The sequence below is a fragment of the Panthera leo genome, chromosome B4 (assembly GCF_018350215.1).
Source record: "Panthera leo isolate Ple1 chromosome B4, P.leo_Ple1_pat1.1, whole genome shotgun sequence".
Taxonomy (NCBI): domain Eukaryota; kingdom Metazoa; phylum Chordata; class Mammalia; order Carnivora; family Felidae; genus Panthera; species Panthera leo.
Window position 1 is genome coordinate 93,222,908 of NC_056685.1, and position 22,390 is coordinate 93,245,297.

The 22,390-nt window shown below is 38.1% G+C and overlaps 1 protein-coding gene across 8 annotated transcripts in view; it reads left to right on the forward strand.

Moving 5' to 3' along the window:
* The first annotated feature begins 362 nt into the window (after positions 1 to 362).
* The window catches only part of MDM2 (MDM2 proto-oncogene), a 30,229-nt gene continuing 8,201 nt past the window's right edge, over positions 363 to 22,390 (forward strand). For 3 of the 8 annotated variants that reach the window (XR_006204947.1, XM_042947128.1, XM_042947125.1), the window contains exons 1-9: positions 625 to 714; positions 1,231 to 1,302; positions 1,454 to 1,538; positions 4,679 to 4,753; positions 6,357 to 6,490; positions 9,584 to 9,633; positions 13,225 to 13,292; positions 13,422 to 13,518; positions 18,121 to 18,281. Coding sequence is in view for 7 of the 8 variants with exons in the window: in XM_042947128.1 (XP_042803062.1) it covers positions 1,458 to 1,538; positions 4,679 to 4,753; positions 6,357 to 6,490; positions 9,584 to 9,633; positions 13,225 to 13,292; positions 13,422 to 13,518; positions 18,121 to 18,281 (666 nt within the window). In the remaining variant the exon portion in view is untranslated. Of the gene's footprint in view, positions 715 to 1,230; positions 1,303 to 1,453; positions 1,539 to 4,678; positions 4,754 to 5,454; positions 5,539 to 6,356; positions 6,491 to 9,583; positions 9,634 to 13,224; positions 13,293 to 13,421; positions 13,519 to 18,120; positions 18,282 to 22,390 lie in introns of those variants that run through there. The other 5 variants (XM_042947126.1, XM_042947130.1, XM_042947132.1 and 2 more) reach the window with 5 other exon arrangements.

Consider the following 22,390-nt stretch of genomic DNA (forward strand, 5'->3'; position numbering starts at 1 on the left):
AGCTGCACTCAGATACGCCTGGTGCCTTCAGTTTCCATCGCGGCCGAAAGTTGTAAACACATGAAATACAGAAATAGCACAACGGTTAAAGAAGTCCCAAGGGTCGCGCGCCAAACGAAGCGCGGCGGGCTGAGCCGAGCCCCACCCCGGGAGAACTGGCGGTCGACACCCGCCGAACGCGCGCGCCGGCACGGCCTCTCCTACCGCCGGGTGGCGGCCAGTGGCATGGGCTGCGCGCGCCGCGCTCCCGGACCGCCCCCTTCACGGAGGCGGCCGGCCCAGCCCCCTCCCCCAATTGGCGGACGTGGTGGGGCCTGGGCGCGCGCGCGCGCGCAAGCGCCCTGATGAGTCGCGGCTTCCGGCGCGCTCCTCTGGGGCAGCAGGGGGCGCGCATCGGGCGCGCCTCGGCCGGCTCGGGTCCTCCTGGGGCCTGTGCGGCCCTGTGTGGCTGGAAAGAAAATGGAGTAAGAGCCCGAGTCTGAGGGGCAGCCCTAACCCCTCTGACCGAGGTCCTGCCGGCTTCGCCGCCAGGAGCCTCTCTCTTCTCCGGACCCAGTGCGTTCGAGCGCCCCAGTGGCCTGGGCCCCGTGAGTGGAATGGTCGCCGAGGCCCACGGCGTCGGGCTTCTGCCCGTCCAGTGAAGGGTACTGGGGAGCCTCGAGGGTCCCCGTTCTTCCTACTCCAGGCGCGGACAACTCCGCTTGGTGAGAGCAGGTACCGGCCGGGAAGCGCATGGGCAGTTCTGAGTTTGTTCTGTGACTTGGGTTTCCCAGCTCGCTGTCGTTTGTAGCCTCTTCCCCGCCTGCGGGCTTTGTGCATTTGGTGGTGGGGGGCGCGGGGCACGTGGGTTTGTGGAGGTTTTTGTTGGAAGGAGGTGAGGCTGTGGCCGCCCGGGGGGGGGGGGAGGGCGGGGTTTCGGGCGCGCCAGCCAGCAGGCGGGAGGCGGGGGGCTCCACGGGTGGTCAGGGTAAAGGTCACGTGGGCGGGGGGTGCGTTGCGGGGCCGACGGCGGCCTCTCGGCTTGGGGTCCCAATGATGACAGGTGCCTGTTCCGTAGCGTGCGTGAAGCCGGCGCCTTGTCTGGGCGAGTTTGGGCTGGTTCTGTGTCTAAGTTGACTCAGCTTTTCCCTTTGGGCTGGTCAAGTTCGGACACGTTCCTAGTACGCAGCAGAAGGAGCTAAGCCCTGACTTGTCTCCAGCTGGGGCTATTTAAACTATGCTTTTTCCCAGCTGTATTCACTGGCGATTAGAGGTAGATACCTGTGGTCACCGACGTAGAGCACTTATTCTACATTGATCCAGGTAAGGACCCGCTTGTTACTGGCTTTAGTTTTACTACAATATTTAAGGGCAGTGTTTATCTTCTTCCCATATGACTTTGGTGGTTTTTTTTTTTTCACCTTTGTTTCATTATTTCAAGTTTTTATCATGTGTGTTTTTTTCCTACTCATAGGCAAATGTGCAATACCAACATGTCTGTGTCTACCGATGGTGCTGTAAGCACCTCACAGATGCCAGCTTCGGAACAAGAGACCCTGGTTGGTATTTTTGTCTCAAGTGTAACTTTTAAGAATAATTTATGAGGTGATCAACTAAATTCCATAGACCACATTTATGGCATGGCTCTTTAAATGAAATTGTATGAACATAGCCTGAATTCTGCCACTCAGGCATAACTGTAAAAGCTGACTGTAAGAACCTGTATCATTTTCTTCGTACTTTCCCACACTGGATTTAAAATTGAGTTCCATTATATTCTTAAGCATGGATGCTGAAGTTATGTTTATTATGTGACCGATTTTTTTTTCTATTTTGACTTATTGAACTTCCTAAATGGTTTCTAAAAGTCACAAAACTAATTCATGCTTAGAAAGATTTTAGGCATTACAGAAAACTGAAAATTCTGATCATCTCTCTCTCTCTCTTTTTTTTTTTTTTTTTTAAGTTTATTCATTTTGAGAGAGGATCCCAAGCAGGCTTCGAGCTGTCAGCACAGAGCCTGATGTGGGGCTCTGTCCCATGAACCATGAGATCATGACCTGTGCCGAAATCAAGAGTCAGATGCTTAACTGACTGAGCCACTCAGGCACCCCTCTAGTCTTCTCTTTCAACCATGTCTCCTTTTAGATTTTTCCTATGTATATACCCATATATGATGTGTTATTGTTCTGTTCTATTAAAACAGGATTAAACTAGAGGTGTGGTGCAAATTCCATCCATGTCAGTAAATCTACAGAATTCTGTTTAATGCCTCCATAGCGTTCCAGAGCATTAGGGTAGTAGTATTTAAAAAATTTATGCCTCTACTGATAGGGTTTTTTTTTTTTTTTTTTTTTTTTTTTTATAGTTTTTTAGAAAACTGAGTTTTATTTTTGAGTATTACGAACAGTGCTGCTTTGGGGTGCCTGAGTGGCTCAGTTCGTCCATCTTCAGCTCAGGTCATGATCTCGTGGTTCATGAGTTCGAGCCCTGTGACTGGCTCTGTGCTGACAACTCAGAGCCTGGAGCCTGTTTCAGATGCTGTGTCTCCCTCTCCCTCCCCCACCCATGCTCTGTCTATCATAAATAAACATTAATAAAAAATTTTTATAAAAAAAATAGCGCTGCTTTGTACATGTCTCCTCCTGTAGGATTTTGTAGAAGTAGAACTCTTGGGTCCTAAACTATACATGTATTTGATTGCTATTCACATCTTGATTACCACAAGATTGTAACAGTTTTCACCTCTGCCAACACTGAGTATTACCAGTTTTTATTATTTTGCTACTTTTGTGGTAAAAGGTACTGTGTCATCGTTTAAATTTGTATTTCCTTAATGTCTGTTGAGATTGGGCGTCTTGTCATTCGTTAAATCGTTTCTTTCTTCTGGAATTTACTTGGTCTCATCTGTTCACTTTTTTTTTTTTTTGTTTTATTGTGTTTTTTGTAATAATTTGTAGTTCTCTGTGTTTCAAATATATTTGACTTTTATCATTTACAAATGTTTAACTTTATGTTGTTTTTGAGAATGTTTTTATGAAGTCAAACTTGTTGGTTTTTGAATTTCATATCATGCTTTGGAAGAATTCTCCCATCCCAAGATTATGCAGATATAGCCCTGTATTTTCTTGTAATATTTTAATTTTCACATCTAGATCTTTTTTCATTTGGCATTTATTTATCTCTTTGTTATTAAATGTAAGATTAAGAATGCTTCTTACAGTTTTCTTATGGCATGTCTTTCAGGTCTTAATAAAAAACTAATGGCTCTCCATTGCAGATTTTTACTTTGAGATGTTTTATGTAGTTTGAAGTTAACATAGCATATATTAAATTTGAGGAGGAAAAAAATAATTTTTTATCTTTTCAGAGAGGTCATTCTTTAAGTACCCTGGAAGTAAAGTGTATATGTAAGCACACACACAAAAAAGTGTGTGATCAGAACAGCTAATGATTCAGTACTACACTTAAGTGTATTTTAAGTTTTTTGGTTATTTAATTGATTAGCTGGAAGTAGGCAGCTTTCTTAAATTTACTTTTGAGAGTTAGATTGCATACTGGGATGCTGTTAGATTTCCAAGTTAGACAAAGGATGGGAATATATTGAAGAGAGGTGCAGAGACACTAGTCTTTGTGGAGGGAGCAAGTTATAAAGATAGTTGAGTTTTGAAGATTTTGATATAGCAACAGTTAGGGAGAAAGAGTATATTATATCTCTGTCTCCTTGCCAGTTATTTTCTCAATACCACTTGCAAAACTTCTAAATCAGGGTCAGGCAAGCTATAACCTGTGGACTGAATTTGGTCTCCTGCCTGTTTTTGTGAAGAAAGTTTTACTGAAATGCAGCCATGGCTATTGGTTTACATATATTCTGTATTTCTGAGTCAGACCACGTGGCAGGGAAAGCTTCAAATATTTACATTCTGGCTCTTTATAGAAAAAAATTGACCCCTGATTTAGTTGGCTGGCTCCTTGAATACAGCTCATATTTTATTTATTTCCCCTACCCCCCAATACCTAGCACTGTCTGGTGCGTAGTACAAGCTCAATAGATGTTTGTCAAGTAGGTATTTGAAATGTAGACCAATTAAGAAGCAGCATGATATAGTAGGAAGAAGATGCTGCTTTGTAGATGAGGGTTGTGAGTTGCAGTCTCAGATCTGCTCTTAATTATCCTTGTCATTTGGGTTAGTTATTTAAGTCGTCCAGCCTTCAGGAGCCTAATATGTGGAAAGAAGAGATTGGGAAAAGGACCTACCCTAAAGACTTACTCTTCTCTCTTGGATTTTGCAATGTAGTTTATGGTAATCTCATTGGAGTATTCCATTTATGCTTAAGTTTGTAAGGTAGTAAGCAGATAATAGGAATAGCTGGAGGAAAAAGAATAATTTTCACTGCCTTGGCGTGGACACTATTTCTGATTGCAACTGATGATACTTGAGGATTCTGTGACAATTTGCATAGTAATTAAATCTCAGTATTTTTTCCACACTGCCTTGACAGTCTGCGGTATTCAGTTTCTATAGTTTATTGCATTTAGTGAAAACATTTGACTTATTTTTTGAGTTCTAACCTTGTGAGATTGTTAAAAGTAATGTCTGCTACATTTATTGAAATTCTTCGTGGACATGCTTACTGTGGGACTTAACAGTTCTGGAATAATTTTGGAAGTATAATAGCAAGTTTTTGTTTTTCATAGGTTAGACCAAAGCCATTGCTCTTGAAGTTGTTAAAGTCTGTTGGTGCACAAAAAGACACTTATACTATGAAAGAGGTAAGCTAAATTAAGCGTGAACAAGATAACTAATGTCTTATTAGTTACATGTAGCCATGGGAAGAAATTGGCCATATAGAGGGATTTTTCAGGAAGCAGCAATATTAAGCATTGTCATTTGGACTATACTTTGAAGCTGAAAATTCTAATTATACTTGAATATCACTTCTCAGCTAGCACCTCTGAGACAAAGGGAGACTCTGTAGGGGTTCTTAGCATTTTTGTGCTGTGGACCCACTTGGCAAACTGGAAGTCTTCTCAGAATCCTGTTTCCAAATGCATGAACCGAAATGTATAGGATTACAAAAGAAACAAATTATGTAACATAGTTACTCAAATAGTAAACAAGCTTGATATATGTGCTTTTTTGTGTGTGTGCTTTTTTATTAACACATTAAATAAGATTTAGTAGTAGACCTAATAAATGTAATTTCAAGGAGTATAGTTAATATTTTGAGGAGTATAGTTAATATTTTGAGGAGTATAGTTAATATTTTGAGATGTTTACACCAAGCATAATATGATATGAAAACACTTGTGGTTTTTATTGGTGGCAAAAATCACAGGTATTACTAATACTTTGTGGTTTGTTGCCTATATTCATAATTGAAGGAAAGCTAAATTTCAGTGAAAAGTTAGTGAAAATACAGAAATTCTTTTTCCATCCAAATTAATGGACCCCCTGAATTCTATCCAAGGACTTCTTGGGCATCCATGGATCCCAGGTTAAGAACTTCTGCACTAGAGATACATGAGTACAGTATACTGATCTTTCTGGGATAGAGGTGAGCTGATTCATGAACATATATGTTCTATTTAATGGATACATTTCAATGTATTGTTCTCTAGCTTGAAATTTGTGCACAGAAGCATGATTTTCAGTGAGAGATTGGGTCATCTTAGGCAAAATTTCACTGTGAGTGAAATGTGCCTTTTCCCCATCTCTCTCACTTAGTTTATGGGTCCCAGATTGCTTAAAACACTGAAGTACCTTATCTACATTGGGATAGTGGGTCAAGAAGAGACTCCAGATCATTTTCCTTTTCAGCCACACTTTTTATAAACTTCCTAATGGGATGTTTGGTAGGAGTGTAGGTTCTCTTCTTCCTTGCCCATGGTCTATCAACAGTTTCTTCAGTCCATAGTTACCAGGGAATATTCCTTTCAGTGAGGCCTGCTTAGCTAGTTAAGTCTACAGACAGTAGGGAAGTGTCGAGGTTAAGGATATTTTTAGGGCTGTTAACTTGGGTTTGACCTCATTATCATCATGTAATTAGTTAAGGAAACAAAAGGTATGCGTTTAGTAGTAGATAGAAATAAGGGGAGGGGCGCTTGGGTGGCTCAGTTGGTTAAGTCCGACTCTGGCTCAGGTCATGATCTCATGGTTCATGGGTTTGAGCCCCGCATCAGGCTCTGTGCTGACAGCTCAGAGCCTGGAGCCTGCCTCAGATTCTGTCTCCCTCTCTCTCTAGAGAGGTTATTCTAGATGGTTGTGGGTATGGTTGCTGGTTGTTTAACCATCTTTAGATGAATGAGGTATTGAATGTTTTTGAAACTAACATTTACTTTTCTTTAATGCTCAGAAATCATATTTCTATTTCAGGTTATATTTTACCTTGGCCAGTATATTATGACTAAACGATTATATGATGAGAAGCAACAGCATATTGTGTATTGTTCCAATGATCTTCTAGGGGATTTGTTTGGAGTGCCAAGCTTCTCTGTGAAAGAACACAGGTAATTCTTCAGTTTAGTCAATTGTAAAAAGCCAACTGGACAAATGTTTCACTTCGCCTCCACCTTCACTCCCTTTTGTCAGAGAAAAATTGTTGCTGTATGTATAAAAGATGTGGAAATTTAATTTCTTGGTAAGATAGCATATTGCTTGAGAACCTACATTCTGGAATCTTACAAACCTGGCTTTGAGACCTAGCTCAGCTATTTACTAGCTGTGTGACTTGGTAAATTGATTTACTTGCTCAAAACCTTAGATTACCCTATTTGTAAAGTAGGGATAATATAAATACTTAATGTGGAGTTTATGAAGACAATGTGTAAAAAGCAGTGTTTGACACATAGAACACACTTAAATGTTAGTCATGGTTACTGTAAATTAAAAAATACTGCAGTTACTTTCAAAGACCATCTTTACCCTGGGGTAAAGGCTTAAATTTAAGCATTCGTTACTTTGGAGATTATTTTGTCATATATCGTAGCACTTCATCAGCCAAGTTTAACACAAATAACCTTTCTAGAATTACTGGGAACTGAAGACTGTTTTTTTTCTTTTTCTTTTTTTTTTTTTTTAAATTTTATTTTTTTAAAATTTACATTCAAGTTAGCATATAGTGCAACAATGATTTCAGGAGTAGATTCCTTAGTGCCCCTTACTCAGTTATCCCATCTCCCCTCCCATACCCCCTCCAGCAACCCTCTGTTCTCCATATTTATGAGTCTCTTATGTTTTGTTCCCCTCCCTGTTTTTATATTATTTTTGTTTCTCTTCCCTTATGTTCATCTGTTTTGCCTCAGAGTCCTCATATGAGTGAAGTCATACGTTATTTGTCTTTCTCTAATTTCACTTAGCATAATACCCTCCAGTTCCATCCACGTAGTTGCAAATGGCAAGATTTCATTCTTTTTGATTGCCGAGTAATACTCCATTGTATATATATATATATACCACATCTTCTTTATCCATTCATCCATCGATGGACATTTGGGCTCTTTCCATACTTTGGCTATTGTTGATAGTGCTGCTATAAACATTGGGGTGCATGTGTCCCTTTGAAACAGCACACCTGTATCCCTTGGATAAACACCTAGTAGTGCAACTGCTGGGTCGTAGGGTAGTTCTATTTTTAATTTTTTGAGGAACCTCCATACTGTTTTCCAGAGTGGCTGCACCAGCTTGCATTCCCAGTGAAGACTGTTTCTTCAGTCATCCTTTCCTTACATTTGGAATTCCTTTTCCCATGTGGTTTAGCACAGTCTGTGTAGAGCCTTAGCTTGTATGTTTTTCTTAATGGGATGAATACTTTTCACCTGAAACAATTAACTAGGTTCTACTAGTGTTTAATGTTCAATAATATTATAGCTAAAAAGATGGTAATTAAATGGAGTATTTATAACTTTAAAACAGTTTCATTATGTAAGCATAGTATGCATTATTGGACAATAGGAAAAGACAAAACTAAAAATAGGAAAAAAAAAGACTATAGTTTGTCATTGAATGGTATTTTTACCTGTTTTTCTGTTATGTGCAGATGTGTTTTAACCCAGTTGTGAACATACTATATTTAATTTTGTCATGCTTCTTAATTCAACATTATATAAACATCCTTCCATTAAGTCACATTTGTCTAATGTTTATTTTTTTAATGTTTATTTATTTATTTTTTGAGAGGGAGAGAGTGGGGGAGAGGCAGAGAGGGGGAAACAGAGGATCCAAAGCAGGCTCTGCACTGAGAGCAAAGAGCCCAATATGGGGCTTGAACTCAGGAACTGTGAGATTATGACCTGAGCTGAAGTCGGATGCTTAACCAGCTGAGCCACCCTGGTGTCCCTGTCTAATATTCATTTATGTTGTTATTTTACATTTGGCCTTGGGATATAAGCTTTATTTTATAACTATGTTGGTGATTTTGCACTGTTTGAGTGTTGAATCTTCTGATATGTTTTGAGGTACAGTTGTATAGTTTCTCACATTGAAAGCATAGTTTAAAAAGTATCTTTGACTTGAATTTTAATATGTTGAGAGATTAAACACTGGGGAGATTACTAACTTGGAAAAAGGGTATGAACAGGAATACTGGTTTTTATGAGTTTACAGAACTGTGTCATTAGTCCCAAGAGTGAAAAGAAATAATTGGGATTGGCACTTCCCCTTAATGATAGGAATTAGAAATGATACGTAACCAATAACATTCTCTAAAATCATTAGTTTAAAAAAAAACTGTACCATGACATCAGTGAAGGCTGGAATAACTGAATTGTCTTCCTGTTGGGGTATAAGTTCTATGAGGGCAGAGATTTGTTTCCATTTTATTCCTTGTTTTCAGTCTGTATTTACTAAATGAATGAAGGAAACTTTAAATAAATTTTAAGATTAAGAAAGAAAATTCATTAGGTGGTTGGTCCATGAGTTGATAGAAGTCAAAATTATAATCAAGTTCCTATGTAGGATGCAGGTTTTGCACAACCCACTACATTTTTAGGCAGTTTACTTCTAAGCTTTAAGTACAGAGCTAGAAATTTTTCTTCTCTGTTTGAAAACAAATATATTAAACTGCTTTCTGCATTCACACCCATTCCCTGGGGTCTTTTGGTGAGGTCCAAACAAGGCATATTTCAGGAAATGGAGATACGAAGTCTTTCAGCTAGAGGGACCTTTGTGATTAAATAAGAGTAACAGTAGGTAATCATACAGCTAATTATCATGGTGCTTTTTAGGGCCTAGAAGCTTACCAGTGGTACAGTTTGCAGTAATTTATTTAAAGTTTATTTATTTTGAGAGAGAGCATGAGTGAGCATGAGCAGAGGAGGGGAGAGAGAGTGGGAGAGAGAGAGAACCTCAAGCAGGCTCTATGCTGTTAGCACAGAGCCCAATGTGGGGCTTGAATCCACAAACAGTGAGATCATGACCTGAGCCAAAATCAAGATTCGGACACATAACTGACTGAGCCACTCAAGTACCCCTGAATGCAGTAACTTAAAATTTAGTTTGTGCACAATATAGTTCATATTAATATGTATTTATAAGTCTGGTTAAGTCCAGTTTAATATATTTTTATTTTAAAACGTATGTCTCTTTTTTTTCCTCCCTACAAGGAAAATATATACAATGATCTACAGAAACTTGGTAGTAGTCAATCAGCATGGTAAGTTAATTTTGAATAACATAAACAGACACCATGAAAATATTTTAAAGACGTTTTATGTATGTGGAAGTCATTTAAGAGGAAGAAATGAACTACATGAAGTAAAATAATACTGAGATTCTAATGCAGCTTTGTGATATGTAAAGTTAAATATCTTATTCCATTAACTGAAGCCTGGGGATATCAGTATTAATATTCTGAAAGAAAATTTCTGGGTGTTTTGGCATCTCACAAACATTTATTAAACACTTATTTTTTTAAATTTATATTTTTATTTTAATTCTAGTTTAGTTAACATGCAGTGTTATATTAGTTTCCAAGGTACAATACAGTGATTCAGCAATTCCATATATCACTCAGTGCTCATCACAAGTGCACTCCTTAATTCCCATCACTTAATTTCACCCATATTCCTCCCCCGCCCCGCCCCGTAGCCATCGTTTGTTCTTTAGAGTTAAAAGTCTGTTTTTTGGTTTGCCTCCTTTTTCTTTGTTTTTCTTTCTTTCTTAAATTCCACATGTGAGTGAAATCATATGGTATTTGTCTTTCTCTGTTTTCACTTAACATTACACTCTCTATATATATCCATAGTGTAAATGGGAAAATTTCATTCTTTTTTTATGGCTGAGTAATACTCCATTGTGTGTGTGTATGTATGCATAGAATACACACACACACACATACTATATCTTTATTCATCTATCTATGGACACTGGGGCTGCTTCCATAAAATAATTTGGCTGTTGTAAATAATGCTGCAGTGAACATAGGGGTGCATTTATCTTTTTTGAATTGGTGTTTTTGTATTCTTTGGGTAAACACTCAGAAGTGGAATTATTGGATCATATGGTAGTCCTGTTTTTAATTTTTTGAGAAACCTCTGTACTGTTTTTCACAGTGGCTGAACCAGTTTGCATTCCCACCAACCATGCACATGGGTTCCTTTTTCTCTACATCCTTGCCAACACTTGTTTCTGAAAGGTAGATAATTTCAGAAGGCCATGCTTGGAAGAGATGTCATTAAAACATATTAAAAGGTTTTGGGAAATAATACAGATACTTAAGTAGGACCATTCAAATAGATGGGGCCCATTTTTTATTTATTATTTATTTAATAGACAAAACTTTATCAGTTTGTTCAGGTAAGCGGCATCTTCTTTGCCTATCTTTAAGCTTGCAGTTCTTAACTGAGAATCTGATGAAAGCACTAGGTTTGTATTTCAGAGAGATACACATAAATATATATGGTGGTATGCTAGTAAATGTTTAACAACCCACTGACTCTTCAGGAAAAGCCCTGATTTGTGGTGTTTGCTGATTTCCATCGTGTAAATAACTCCCACCATGGCCATTTTCAAGCTGTGTACATGGAATTGGTAGAAGATACACAGTTGTTTGCCAGTAGGAGCTGGCTCCCAACACACCCCTGACTTCTTAAAGCCCGTTCTTGAACTACAATTAATTGTTTTCAAAAGCTTGTTTATGCAACAAACTGGCCACTCTTGTGCTTCCACTATTCTGTATTTGGACCTTATTATTACATTGTTTTGTTTCACTTGATTATATTTCTTGTATCCTACTCAGGTTTGCATTTTGCATCAATACAGTGTTTTAGTAATACGGTGTTTAATAAATGTGTTGAGTTGAATACTGTTCCATAGTTAGGATTTAAGACCCAGAAAAGGGCATTACTGTCTTATCCTAGAGTAGAAGTGACTGTTAGGCTGGTAACAAGATGCTTTATTGTTTTACAGAGCTCTTTATGAAATTAAATGAAGGCCAAAAAAATAGTATTATAGTAGTATTTTAAGTTTTTTAAATATTATACCTGATGTATTCATTGGTTCATGTAAAGACACCTTGGTAGATTACCAGGAAAATTATATTAATGAGATGGTAACCTATAGATTACTTAGGTTATTTCCATTTGTTATTTCTGTGTTTGTTTCAGGTTTCAGTTAGTAGAATTAACTTCAGAGCTCTTGTAACTGTGTTCTCAACCTGTCACACCTAGTACTTCCTTTTTATTACATCTATTTTGTAACATCTCCTTTATTATACTAAAACGTAATATAACCTGTCTATATGTACAACTTAAAATACATAACCCATGATATAAAGAAGCAATAAACTTACGATAATGTGCATAATTTCAAAGTGTTAATGCTTGGGCCTGACATTCGTATTAAGATGAAAATGTTTTGGAGGGTATTTGATTATGATCTTTGGCACCTGTATATATTCCATATCTGAAATGCTGACTTCTGAGCTCCAAGTCTATACATCCAACTAAAAACTAAACCTACCTACCTGAATGAGTTTCATCCACTTTAGTTCATTATCTTCCCATCCCAATCTCTTTGTCTTCTGAAGTTTCTCTCTTGGTGAATGGTTTTAACTTCTCTGGAATTGATCTTTCTTCCATGCCTTAGTTTAGGCTTTAATAGTTCTGCATTTGTATTATTGCAGTTACTTTCTAATGTTGGCTTCCCTGCCTCTGCTCTCTTTTTCTTCTATTTTGCTGAAGTAATTTGTCCCTCTCCGCTTAAAATGATCATTTATGGGTTCTTTATTGTTCTCTGGATAAAAAGACAATACAGTTTTATCTATTGGATTAAACCTTTTTAGGAGTGCCGGGGTGGCTCAGTAGGTTGAGCTCAGTAGGTTGAGCGTCTGACTTTTGATTTTGGCTCAGGTCATGATTGCAGGGTCATGGGATCTGTGCTGAGCCTGGAGCTGGCTTAAGATAATCTCTCTCTGTCTGTCTGTCTGTCTGTCTGTCTCTCTCTCTCTCTCTCTCTCTCTCCCCCCCCTCCCCCCTCCCCCCCTCCCCCCCTCTCTCCCCACCTCTCTCCCCCCCCCTCTCCCCCCCCTCCCTCCCTCTCCCTCCCTCTCCCTCCCTCTCCCTCCCTCACCCTCCCTCACCCTCCCTCACTCTCCCTCACTCTCCCTCCCTCACCCTCCCTCACTCTCCCTCCCTCACCCTCCCTCACCCCTCACCCCTTCTTGCGTGTTCCTTTTTATGCTTAATGGCTGCAACAGTGCTAGGGAAGGTTCTGAAGTGTCAGCTGGGAAGCATGCAGTGATGTAGGATTGAAGGCATGAGTGCTGTTTGTTGATGTCCTTGTTCTGTTTTGCAAGACACACAGGATCCTTTATGATCCTGCTTATATTCTAGTAATAATTAACTACCTGTAGTTCCCTGTAACAAGCGTTGGTAATTCACTTCTGGATTTTTTTTTTCACAGGGTGTTCCTCAGCCTGGAATAGCTTTTCTTAGTCCTACTTCTTTAAATTTTATGGAACCTTTCCTGACTCCTTGTTCCTCATACCTTGCTGTGTCCCTACCAAAAATCATTGCTCTGTCTTTTTCGTTACACTTTCATTACTCTTAATGTATTCTCTGTATTAAAATTGAATCTTATTACTTATTTCTACAATATCTAGCATGGGGTTGGCCCCTGGGAGACACACATTTAATGTTTGTTGAAAGGTTAAATTGTGTAAGGAGTTTTTCCTGGACTGACAGACTAGTTTCTTTTCTAGTTTGTGATTCTTTGTTGTTGTTGTTGTTTTTTTTTCCCCCATCAGAACCATCAGATTCAGGCACATCTGTGAGTGAAAATAGGTGTCACCTTGAAGGTGGGAGTGATCAAAAGGTAATCTTGAAATGAATGCATTCTAGTGTGATGTTTCTTGAAAGTTAGGTTATTTTAAACAAATAATTTTCAGCTCCCTGGTGTTACAAGTTAAGTTTTTGTTTTTCTCCCCCCACCTTGCATGCTTAGGACCCTGTGCAAGAGTTGCAGGAAGAGAAACCTTCATCTTCAGATTTGGTTTCTAGACCATCTACCTCATCTAGAAGGAGAACAATTAGTGAGACAGGTACATATGATTAATTGGCACTTTCAGACAGCTTTTCACTGTTTATTCTCTAATGAAATTAATGCATTTAGGCTTAATGAAATTTTGCGCTTTTTTTGCCTTAGACGAATTAATTTCTGGGTTTCTTTCATTCTTATTTTTATATGATTTGTTTAAAAATTTCTCTCTTAGCAATATTTTTCTGTTTGACTACAGCACAGTTTTCTGGGCCCAATGGAGTTTATAGTTAGGCACCTATTATTCAAGGTAATAGAGGACAAGCATCTAAACTGTATTTTAGTCATTATTCTTAGTTACCTTAGCAGTTAAAATATTTGTTGTTTCTAATAAGTGATGAAACATACCAGTGAGTTTAAAAACAAAGTAAATAACATCTTAGAAATGAAGATGAGATTAAAAAAAAAAATAGCTGAGGACATTTTTACAAAGAAAAGATAGTGGAGGAGGAGGAGGCTGTTGTCTGATCAAAAGTCAATAACTAAAACTGTGATTCAGATGAAAGAAGAGTTCAGCAGATCAGTGAGATAGAGTAGATAAACCCAGACTAGAATTACGCACAGGAGAGCAGAGGGCGGTAAGGGCAGAGGGTGTTTTGTTCACTACATGGGACTGGAGCAAGTGGTTAGTTATTTGGGGAAGAAAAGACAAATTCTGTCTATACCTTATGCCAAAGTGAATTCCAAATGAGTTTAAAAGATAAATGAAAAAATTATATTTGAAGGATATTCACTTTAAACCTGATGGTGTCAATACCCTTATTACATAAAAAGTTCTCCAAAATTGATTAAAAAAAAAATTAAAAATCCACATAACGAAAAGGAACAAAACACCCAATTTTTCATAGTAAATACAAATGACTAATAAATAGGGAGGGGGTGGGTTTTTGTGATTTAGCTTTATAGACAATAACAAATGCAAAAAGGCTTCTTTTCTAGGCTACCAAATTAGAGATTTTTTTACTCATCCTTGTTAACATGTGTATTGGCACTGATACACTATTGGTGTACCAATAGTTTAACAACAACTTAAACCTTTATGGATATAAAAAGGCTTGGAGTTCTTACCATTATCCCAATAACTCTGCTTCTAGAGATCTATCCTAGTGATATAATCAGAAATTCAAAGATTACATGTATTTAGAGATACTAATTACAGCATTATTTATAATTAAAGACATATGGTAGAAAACGTCGTCACTAGTTCAGGCCATTGCCCTCTGGTCTCCAGACCACAGCAACAGCTTTCTGATTTTGTTTTACAATTGTGTCCCTTCACACAGTACTAAAGGAGGTGGTAAAAGGTAAATTGGATTGCATCACTTCCCCACTTACCCACTTTGGTTATTTAAAATAAAACCCACGCTTTTTACCTTGGCCTACCAAAGCCATCATCTGCCTTTAACCTGGTTTTTGGCCTTTTCCTCCTACCTCTATTATTTCCATTGTACTGATTATTTAGTTCTTCAAGTCAACTCTTTGCTACTTTAAGGTTGTTGGCACACACATTTTTTGTTTTTGTTTTTTCCTGCCAGGAGTTTTTCTACCTCAGCCTTACAAGACCAGCTCCTCATTTTTCTGTTTTTGCTGAAATGTGACCTCAGAGAGCCTGTCTCTAACCAGTCCCAAAGGCAGATTGTTCTTTTCCTCAGCCCCCTACTTGTTTCCTCATAGCACTCATTATAGCTGGTAGATAATTATGTTTCGGTTGCCTGGGTGTTTGAAATTAAACTTTCTCTGGTGGCAGGGATGATAACTGACTTCACTTTTGTAAACCCACTGCCTAGCACAGTGCCAGACAGTAAGCAGTTGCTCAGCTTTGTGGACTAAATAGTTCAATTATATGAACAGTATATAAATCTATGTCATGGACACCATATTCTGTAGCCATTAAAAATAACGTAAAAGAAAATTTAAGACCAAACCACCCCCAAATTGTACATATAGTATGATTCAAATACGTTTTTTAAAAGGAAATAAATGGGTGTTTGGGTAGCTTTGTTGGTTAAGCGTCTGCCTTTGGCTTAGGTCATGATCTCACAGTTCATGAGTTTGAGCCCTGCATTGGGCTCTCTGCTGTCAGTGCAGAGTGTGCTTTGGATCCTCTGTCCCCTCTCTCTCTGTCCCTCTCCTGCTCATATTGTTTCTCAAAAATAAATAGGCACTTAAAAAAATAAATAAAAGGAAATAAAAACTGGAAAATTATTACACTAAAATGTTAATAGTAGTTCTCTCTCAAGGGTAGCACTACAGATGGTTTACATTTTTTAAATTTTCTGTTTTTTTTATTATTTCTATAATGAGTAATATGATACTTTAATAGAAGAAAATCCCAAATGATATTTTTAATGGAGGTAAACAATAAGAATCAGTTGGTGTGGTTTTAGGCTTCTAGCCCACATTATTCAACCAAGATCACCTTTTATAAGGAATACAAACATGATTAAGAACTTACACCAAGAACTTGTGATTTAGTTTTGGAGAGATCAACACAGAATTACTTAAAGTATAGGGTATAAGAGTGGGGAATTCAGAGGAAAAAGTTGACTTTGACTAGGAAGGTCAAGAGAAGGAAATGGAGTGAGCACAAGGGTGTGCAAGTTGTACCTGTTTCAGGCATATGGATTATGGTTTGTTTAATCCTATAACCCTATTTGGTACTTATGTAAAAGGCTGCAGCGAACATCCTTGCCACATACATCCTTAAGTAATTATGCAGATATTTCTAGGATAGAGATTGCCCACCAAATGTCATATTATTTTACATTTCTACCAACAATGTATAAAAATGTCCTTTTTCTCAAATCTCAAGACTCTCATTTTAATTTTTGTCATTCTTGGGGGTAAAAAAAATGGTATCTTGTTTTAATTTACATGTCCTTGATCAGGAGGTAGGGGATTTTTTTATATGCTTATTAGTCACTTGTATTCTGTGAATTGCCTTTCGTATCTTTGACTTTTTTTTTTTTTTTTTAAGTTTGTTTATTTAGAAAGAGAGGGAGGGAGCTGGAGTGGGGTGGGACCAGGGAGGGAGAGAGCCCAGTGTAGGGCTCTCAAACCCACGAAGGATACCATGAGATCATGACCTGAGCTGAATTCACCAAGAGACTGCTTAACAGACTGAGCCACTCAGGAGCCTCTCTCTGACTTTTTTTAAATCAAGAGTTTTTTTGTTTGTTTTTGTTATTTTTACTTGATTGGTGGCAGGTGTTTGTAGTAAGTATTAACCATTTTATGTATGTTGCACATATTCTAGGCTGACATTTGCTTTTTCATTTTTGTTCATTCTGCCATGTAAACCTTAATTTATTTAACATAGTCTAATTTTGATAAATTTTTTAATTTTTTTAATGTTTATTTTTGAGAGAGACAAAGCACAAGTGGGGGAGGGGCAGAGAGAGAGGGATATACAGAATCCGAAGCAGGCTTCAGGGTCTGAGCTGTCAGCGTGGAGCCCTGTGTGAGATCATGACCTGAGCTGAAGTCGGACACTTAACTGACTGAGCCACCCAGGCACCCTTGATAAATTTTTTCTTGAGGGCTTTGCAGTGTTATGTCACACTTCCTTACCCCAGTATTACAAGAATATTCTCTTAGAAGTATTTGGGTGGTTTTGTTCTTTGTGTTTGGCTCTTTAATTCATTTGGAATTTATTTTTAAATCTAATACGTGGTAAGACTCATTCACGTACCTGACAGATTTGGCAACATTCTGACTTAAAGTGAGAAGTAATTCATTATTTAAGATAAAATTTTGATTACTATTAAAAATAGAACTGAGGAAATTGAAATGTTAAGAATACCTTCTAAGTAAATTAAACATTTTTTGTTCTTTTTAGAAACAAAATGATATATTCTAAAGTGTGATTTTTGACAGAAGAATTTTAGATTGGTTAATGAAAGCTCTAGATGGATTAAATTAGTTGTGACTTAATGGAGACGAAGTTTTGAAAGAAGCTTGAAAAGCTTTTATCCCTTTATTTATTTATTTTGAGAGAGCATGAGCAGGGGAGGGCCAGAGAGAGAAGGAGAGAGAGAATCTTAAGCAGGCTCCACACTGTCAGCACAGAGCTGGAATTGGGGCTTGATCTCATGACGGAGAGATCAGGACCTGAGCCAGAATCAAGAGTTGGATGCTTAACGGACTGAGCCACCCAAGCACCTCTGAAAAGAAAAGCTTGTATGTGTGTAAGTAATGTCTACACACAACGTGGGGTGCAGACTCAGCGACCCCGGGATCAAGAGTCATATACTGACTGAGCCAGGCGTTTCAGAAGCTTGAAAAACTTTTTGAAAATACAGCCTTTTGGGGGTGCCTGGCTGGCTCAGCCAGTAGAGCATGTGAGTCTTGAATTTGGGGGTGTGAGTTTAAGCCCCATGTTTGATGTAGGGCTTACTTAGAAAAAATAAATACAGTGTTCTGCTGTAGCTCTCAGTTGGGACAGATCCAATAAAAGCATTAAGTTTTGAAATGGTAATAATGACTATTTTCTCTGTTTAATTTCATTGAGATTAAATTTCAGTACAAATAGGTACTCGAGGCAGCTCGTTTGCTAAATAAATCACAACATGGGGTTTTAATTGACTTTTTTTCCTTATATATGCAGAAGAACATTCAGATGAATTACCTGGTGAACGGCAGAGAAAGCGCCACAAGTCTGATAGTATTTCTCTTTCCTTTGATGAAAGCCTTGCTCTGTGTGTAATAAGGGAGATATGTTGTGAAAGAAGCAGTAGCAGCGAATCGACGGGGACTCCGTCAAATCCGGTAATCTTTTCATTTTAAATAAAATAAAACAAGACTCTTATTTTTAAAGTCTAGTTCTGTCAGTCCTAATAAACATTTGGATAGAATGCATATATATGCAATTGCTGTTATATACACAGTGGTAAATTTTTCTGTCCGATAAAATTACCATGTAAATCTTCTCTGTCCCCAACCCCAGGTTTGGGAGGAGGGTGGGAGATCGTGCAGTTGTGGGTGTGATGATAAAATTAGCACCAATATTAATAGTTGTTAATGTCGTCCTCCATAGTGGAGAATCTTTGTGGGCTGTGCACAAGTAGTACATTCACAGAAATTGGAATGGTCTGAGGATTTTTAGTTTTATTTTAAAAAAAAAATAAGGGAAGAAAAAAGTTAAGTATCTTAGAATCTAAGGCAAATTTGTTTTGAACATTTAGAGTAACAGTATCTTCTTTATTATAGCTATCAGCAAACAAGCCAGCATAGTCTAAGCTACACACTTAGCCGTACATAGGCCTAGATATCAGGAAAGAGGTGTTTAGTAAGGCTGTGAAATACAGGCATGTTGTTACATGGATGGCGGGAGAGATTTAGTAATTTTGATTATTGATACAAAAATCCAAAGAATTTGTAAAAAAAATTTTTTTTTAGAAAGATTCTTTTTTTAAAAAAAATTTTTTTAAAAATGTTTATTTATTTTTGAGAGAGACAGAGACAGAATGCGAGTGGGTTAGGGGCAGAGAGAGAGGGAGACACAGAAGCTGAAGCAGGCTCCAGGCTCTGAGCTGTCAGCATAGAGCCCGACGTGGGGCTCGAACTCACAAGCTGTGAGATCATGACCTGAGCTGAAGTCAGATGCTCAACCGACTGAGCCACCCAGGTGCCCCAGAATTAGTAAAATTCTTAAGAGAGATCACTGAAAGAAGTTTGGTTAAAAAAAATATATAAATTTTTTTAAATGTTTTATTTATTTTTGAGACAGAGAGAGAGACAGAGCATGAGCAGGGGAGGGGCAGAGAGAGAGGGAGATGCAGAATCAGAAGCAGGCTCCAGGCTCTGAGCTGTCAGCACAGAGCCCGACGCGGGGCTCGAACTCACAAACTGTGAGATCATGACCTGAGCCGAAGTCGGATGCTCAACGGACTGAGCCACCCAGGCGCCCCCTTTTTTTTTTTTTTTTTTTTCTTTTTTCATGTTTGTTTATTTTTGAGAGAGACAGACTGAGTGTGAACAGGGGAGGGGCAGAGAGTGAGGGAGACACAGAATCGGAAGCAGGCTCCAGGCTCTGAGCTGTCAGCACAGAGCCCGACGCGGGGCTCAAACCCACAGAGTGAGATCATGACCTGAGCCGAGGTCAGACACTTAACCAACTGAGTCACCCAGGCGTCCCTATTGTTGTTATTTCTTACATTATCTTTACTTTTTTTCCCTTCCAAAGCACTGATTTTATGGATACAGGTGTACCCTCTAGACTTAGTATTTAATAGAGCTGTTACTTCTGTAGGCCACTAGATGGCATAGAGAGCAAGTTCTTCATTCAGTAGGTACGTAAATGTTTTCTATACCAGGTTCTGTTTGGCACTGGAGTGGTTGTCAAGGTAGATATAGATATGGTCCCTGCCCTCATGGGGAGACACATCATCAACAATGAGGTAATTAAGACATTTAACAAATGTTGTAGAAAAAAAATACAGGTTCTTGAGAGCAAACATATGTGATCTGAAAATTGAATCCAATTAAAGAAAGCTTAACATGTACACAGACTTTATGTTTGGATAATTTTATTCCTTACAAATGATTTAAGTAGAACTATGACCCATTAAACTTGCAGACTTTGTTACAGTTGTTTCAGAATTCTAGTTAAATGATATTTAAAGTCCTTGTTTTTGCTTTCTACCCTGGGACACTGCCTTGTTATTAAAGCAACAGAGGATATTTTCTTTTTTCTTTTTGTTATTCCTATCCTATATTCTCTTCTAAAAATTCTATTAAAAATCTACTGTTTTGCAGGCTGAGTTCCTACTTGTGAAAGCTTTTGGTAGGGGCAGGGTTTTTCCTTGTTTTTAGCTTACCTGATATGAGAATGGTATAGTCCTCATTTGGTGTCATTATTCACCCGCCTGTGAAGGCAGTTAAAGGAAAGTGCGTTGACTTTCATCTTTTTTTCTTTTAGGCTTAATAAATTGAGGAACTAAGGCTATATTCTAGGCTCTGTACTAGACAGTTTACGTGGTACCAGCTCAGCAGCCTCACATTCCATTTATAGATGGGAAAGATAAGCTTGAAGGTTTCAAATAACTTGTTTAAGATTCCATAGCTAATAATTGTCTGTTTGGAAACTGAGAAATTGTCTCAGGAAAACCAATGGCCATGGCTGTGTTCAATAAAACTTTATTTGTAAAAATAGATGGGTAGTGGGCCATACTTTGTCAACCCATACAAGAGAAGATACCTGCTGAGACTTTCATCTTTTTTGTGATATATCCCCATATTCTAAACTTAGTGCAATAGGGGCGCCCGGGTGGCTCAGTCAGTTAAGCGTCCGACTTTAGCTTAGGTCATGATCTCACAGTTTGTGAGTTTGAGTCCCGCATCGGGCTCTGTGCTGACAGCTCAGATCCTGGAGCCTGCTTCAGATTCTGTGTCTCCCTCTCTCTCTGCCCCTCCCCAACTTGTGCTCTGTCTCTCTCTCAAAAATAAACATTAAAAAAAAAATTTAGACTTAGTGCACTAAAATGCTAGTTAATTGAAGTATACAGTTTATTAGGTTACCTTATTAGAGATCATATTCTAGCTTCATATGTAATTTTAACCTGAATGTTAATAGAACCCTTGTTAAGAATCATTAACTGCAACTTGTCAATTTTGCTTTTACTACTATCCTAACATCACTGTGAAAAAGTCTTTTGACCTCAGTGTTTATAAAATAATATACTTTGTTTTTTTACAAATGATAGAAGTATTAGAGATTATTTAATCCAAACTCTCATAGATGAAGTGGCTGCGGCCTTTACGGCTTTAAATATGTCCAAGGTTAAATAGCTGTTTAGTGGCAAATCTAGAAGAAGAATGTATCCTGGGGTGCCTGGGTGGCTCAGTTGGTAAAGGGCCCGACTCTTGGTTTTCACTCAGGTCTTGATCTCACTATTTGTGAGTTTGAGCCCCGCCTCAGGCTCTGCACTGACAGTGTGCAGCCTGCTTGGGATTCTTTGTCTTGCCCTCTGCCCCTCTTCTGCTCGCTCACTCTCTTTCTCTCTCAAAAATAAATAAACCTTAGAAGAAAAGAATGTTTGTATCCTGATTCTTAGACCAATGTATTTTTTCTGTCTAGCCTTCTGTTTTGTATATGTTCCTATTCTTAGCACTGACAGTAAATATGGGACTAATGGTCTTATTAGGGTTCTTATACTATAAAATGAGAAACCACAGGAGCTGATACAGAATTTAAAAAATAAATTTAAAAAATAATGTCTGAAAGCTCTTCCAAAGAAATTATTATCAAAGTTCATTAAAAAATAAATCTCAAAAAAATTATAAAATCTCATAATTGTCATGTGGGTTGTAGCTACTACTGTTCTACCAATCTGAAGATCTAAAGAGATTAAGACATGTTTTTAACTCTTAAAGTACGTATAACTCAGATAAGAAACATGTATAGAAAACTATGTTTTGTATAATTTTATGTGTAAAGGTATATAGTATTCAATATGTAAGTAGGAAAGGTAATTAAAAGTGGAAGTACTTTTCTTCTTGTGGTATTGACAGAAGCCTTATCAAAAAAGGATGAGTAGGACTTAAAAACTGTTAAGTTATTCCAGCGAGAGAGGTAAAGTGTGTAAGGTGAACTGTCAAGTTTGGTTTAGAACTTGTCAAGTTTGGTTTAGAACTTTGGCCAGATTTGGTAGATCTGGCCAATTGTTCGTATTGAGGGTGGGGGGAGCAGTGTCTAGTTGGAAGATAAGATGAAAGTGTTAATATGGCCCTACTCTGTGTGCCTTGAATGCCAAGGGGATTTGGCTTTTTTCCTTTATGTGATGGGGTTTTGAACTGGGAACATAATATATTAATAACCCAGAATCTTAATCTAGTGTCATTGTGTAGGGTGGATCTAAGATGGAAATGGGACTATA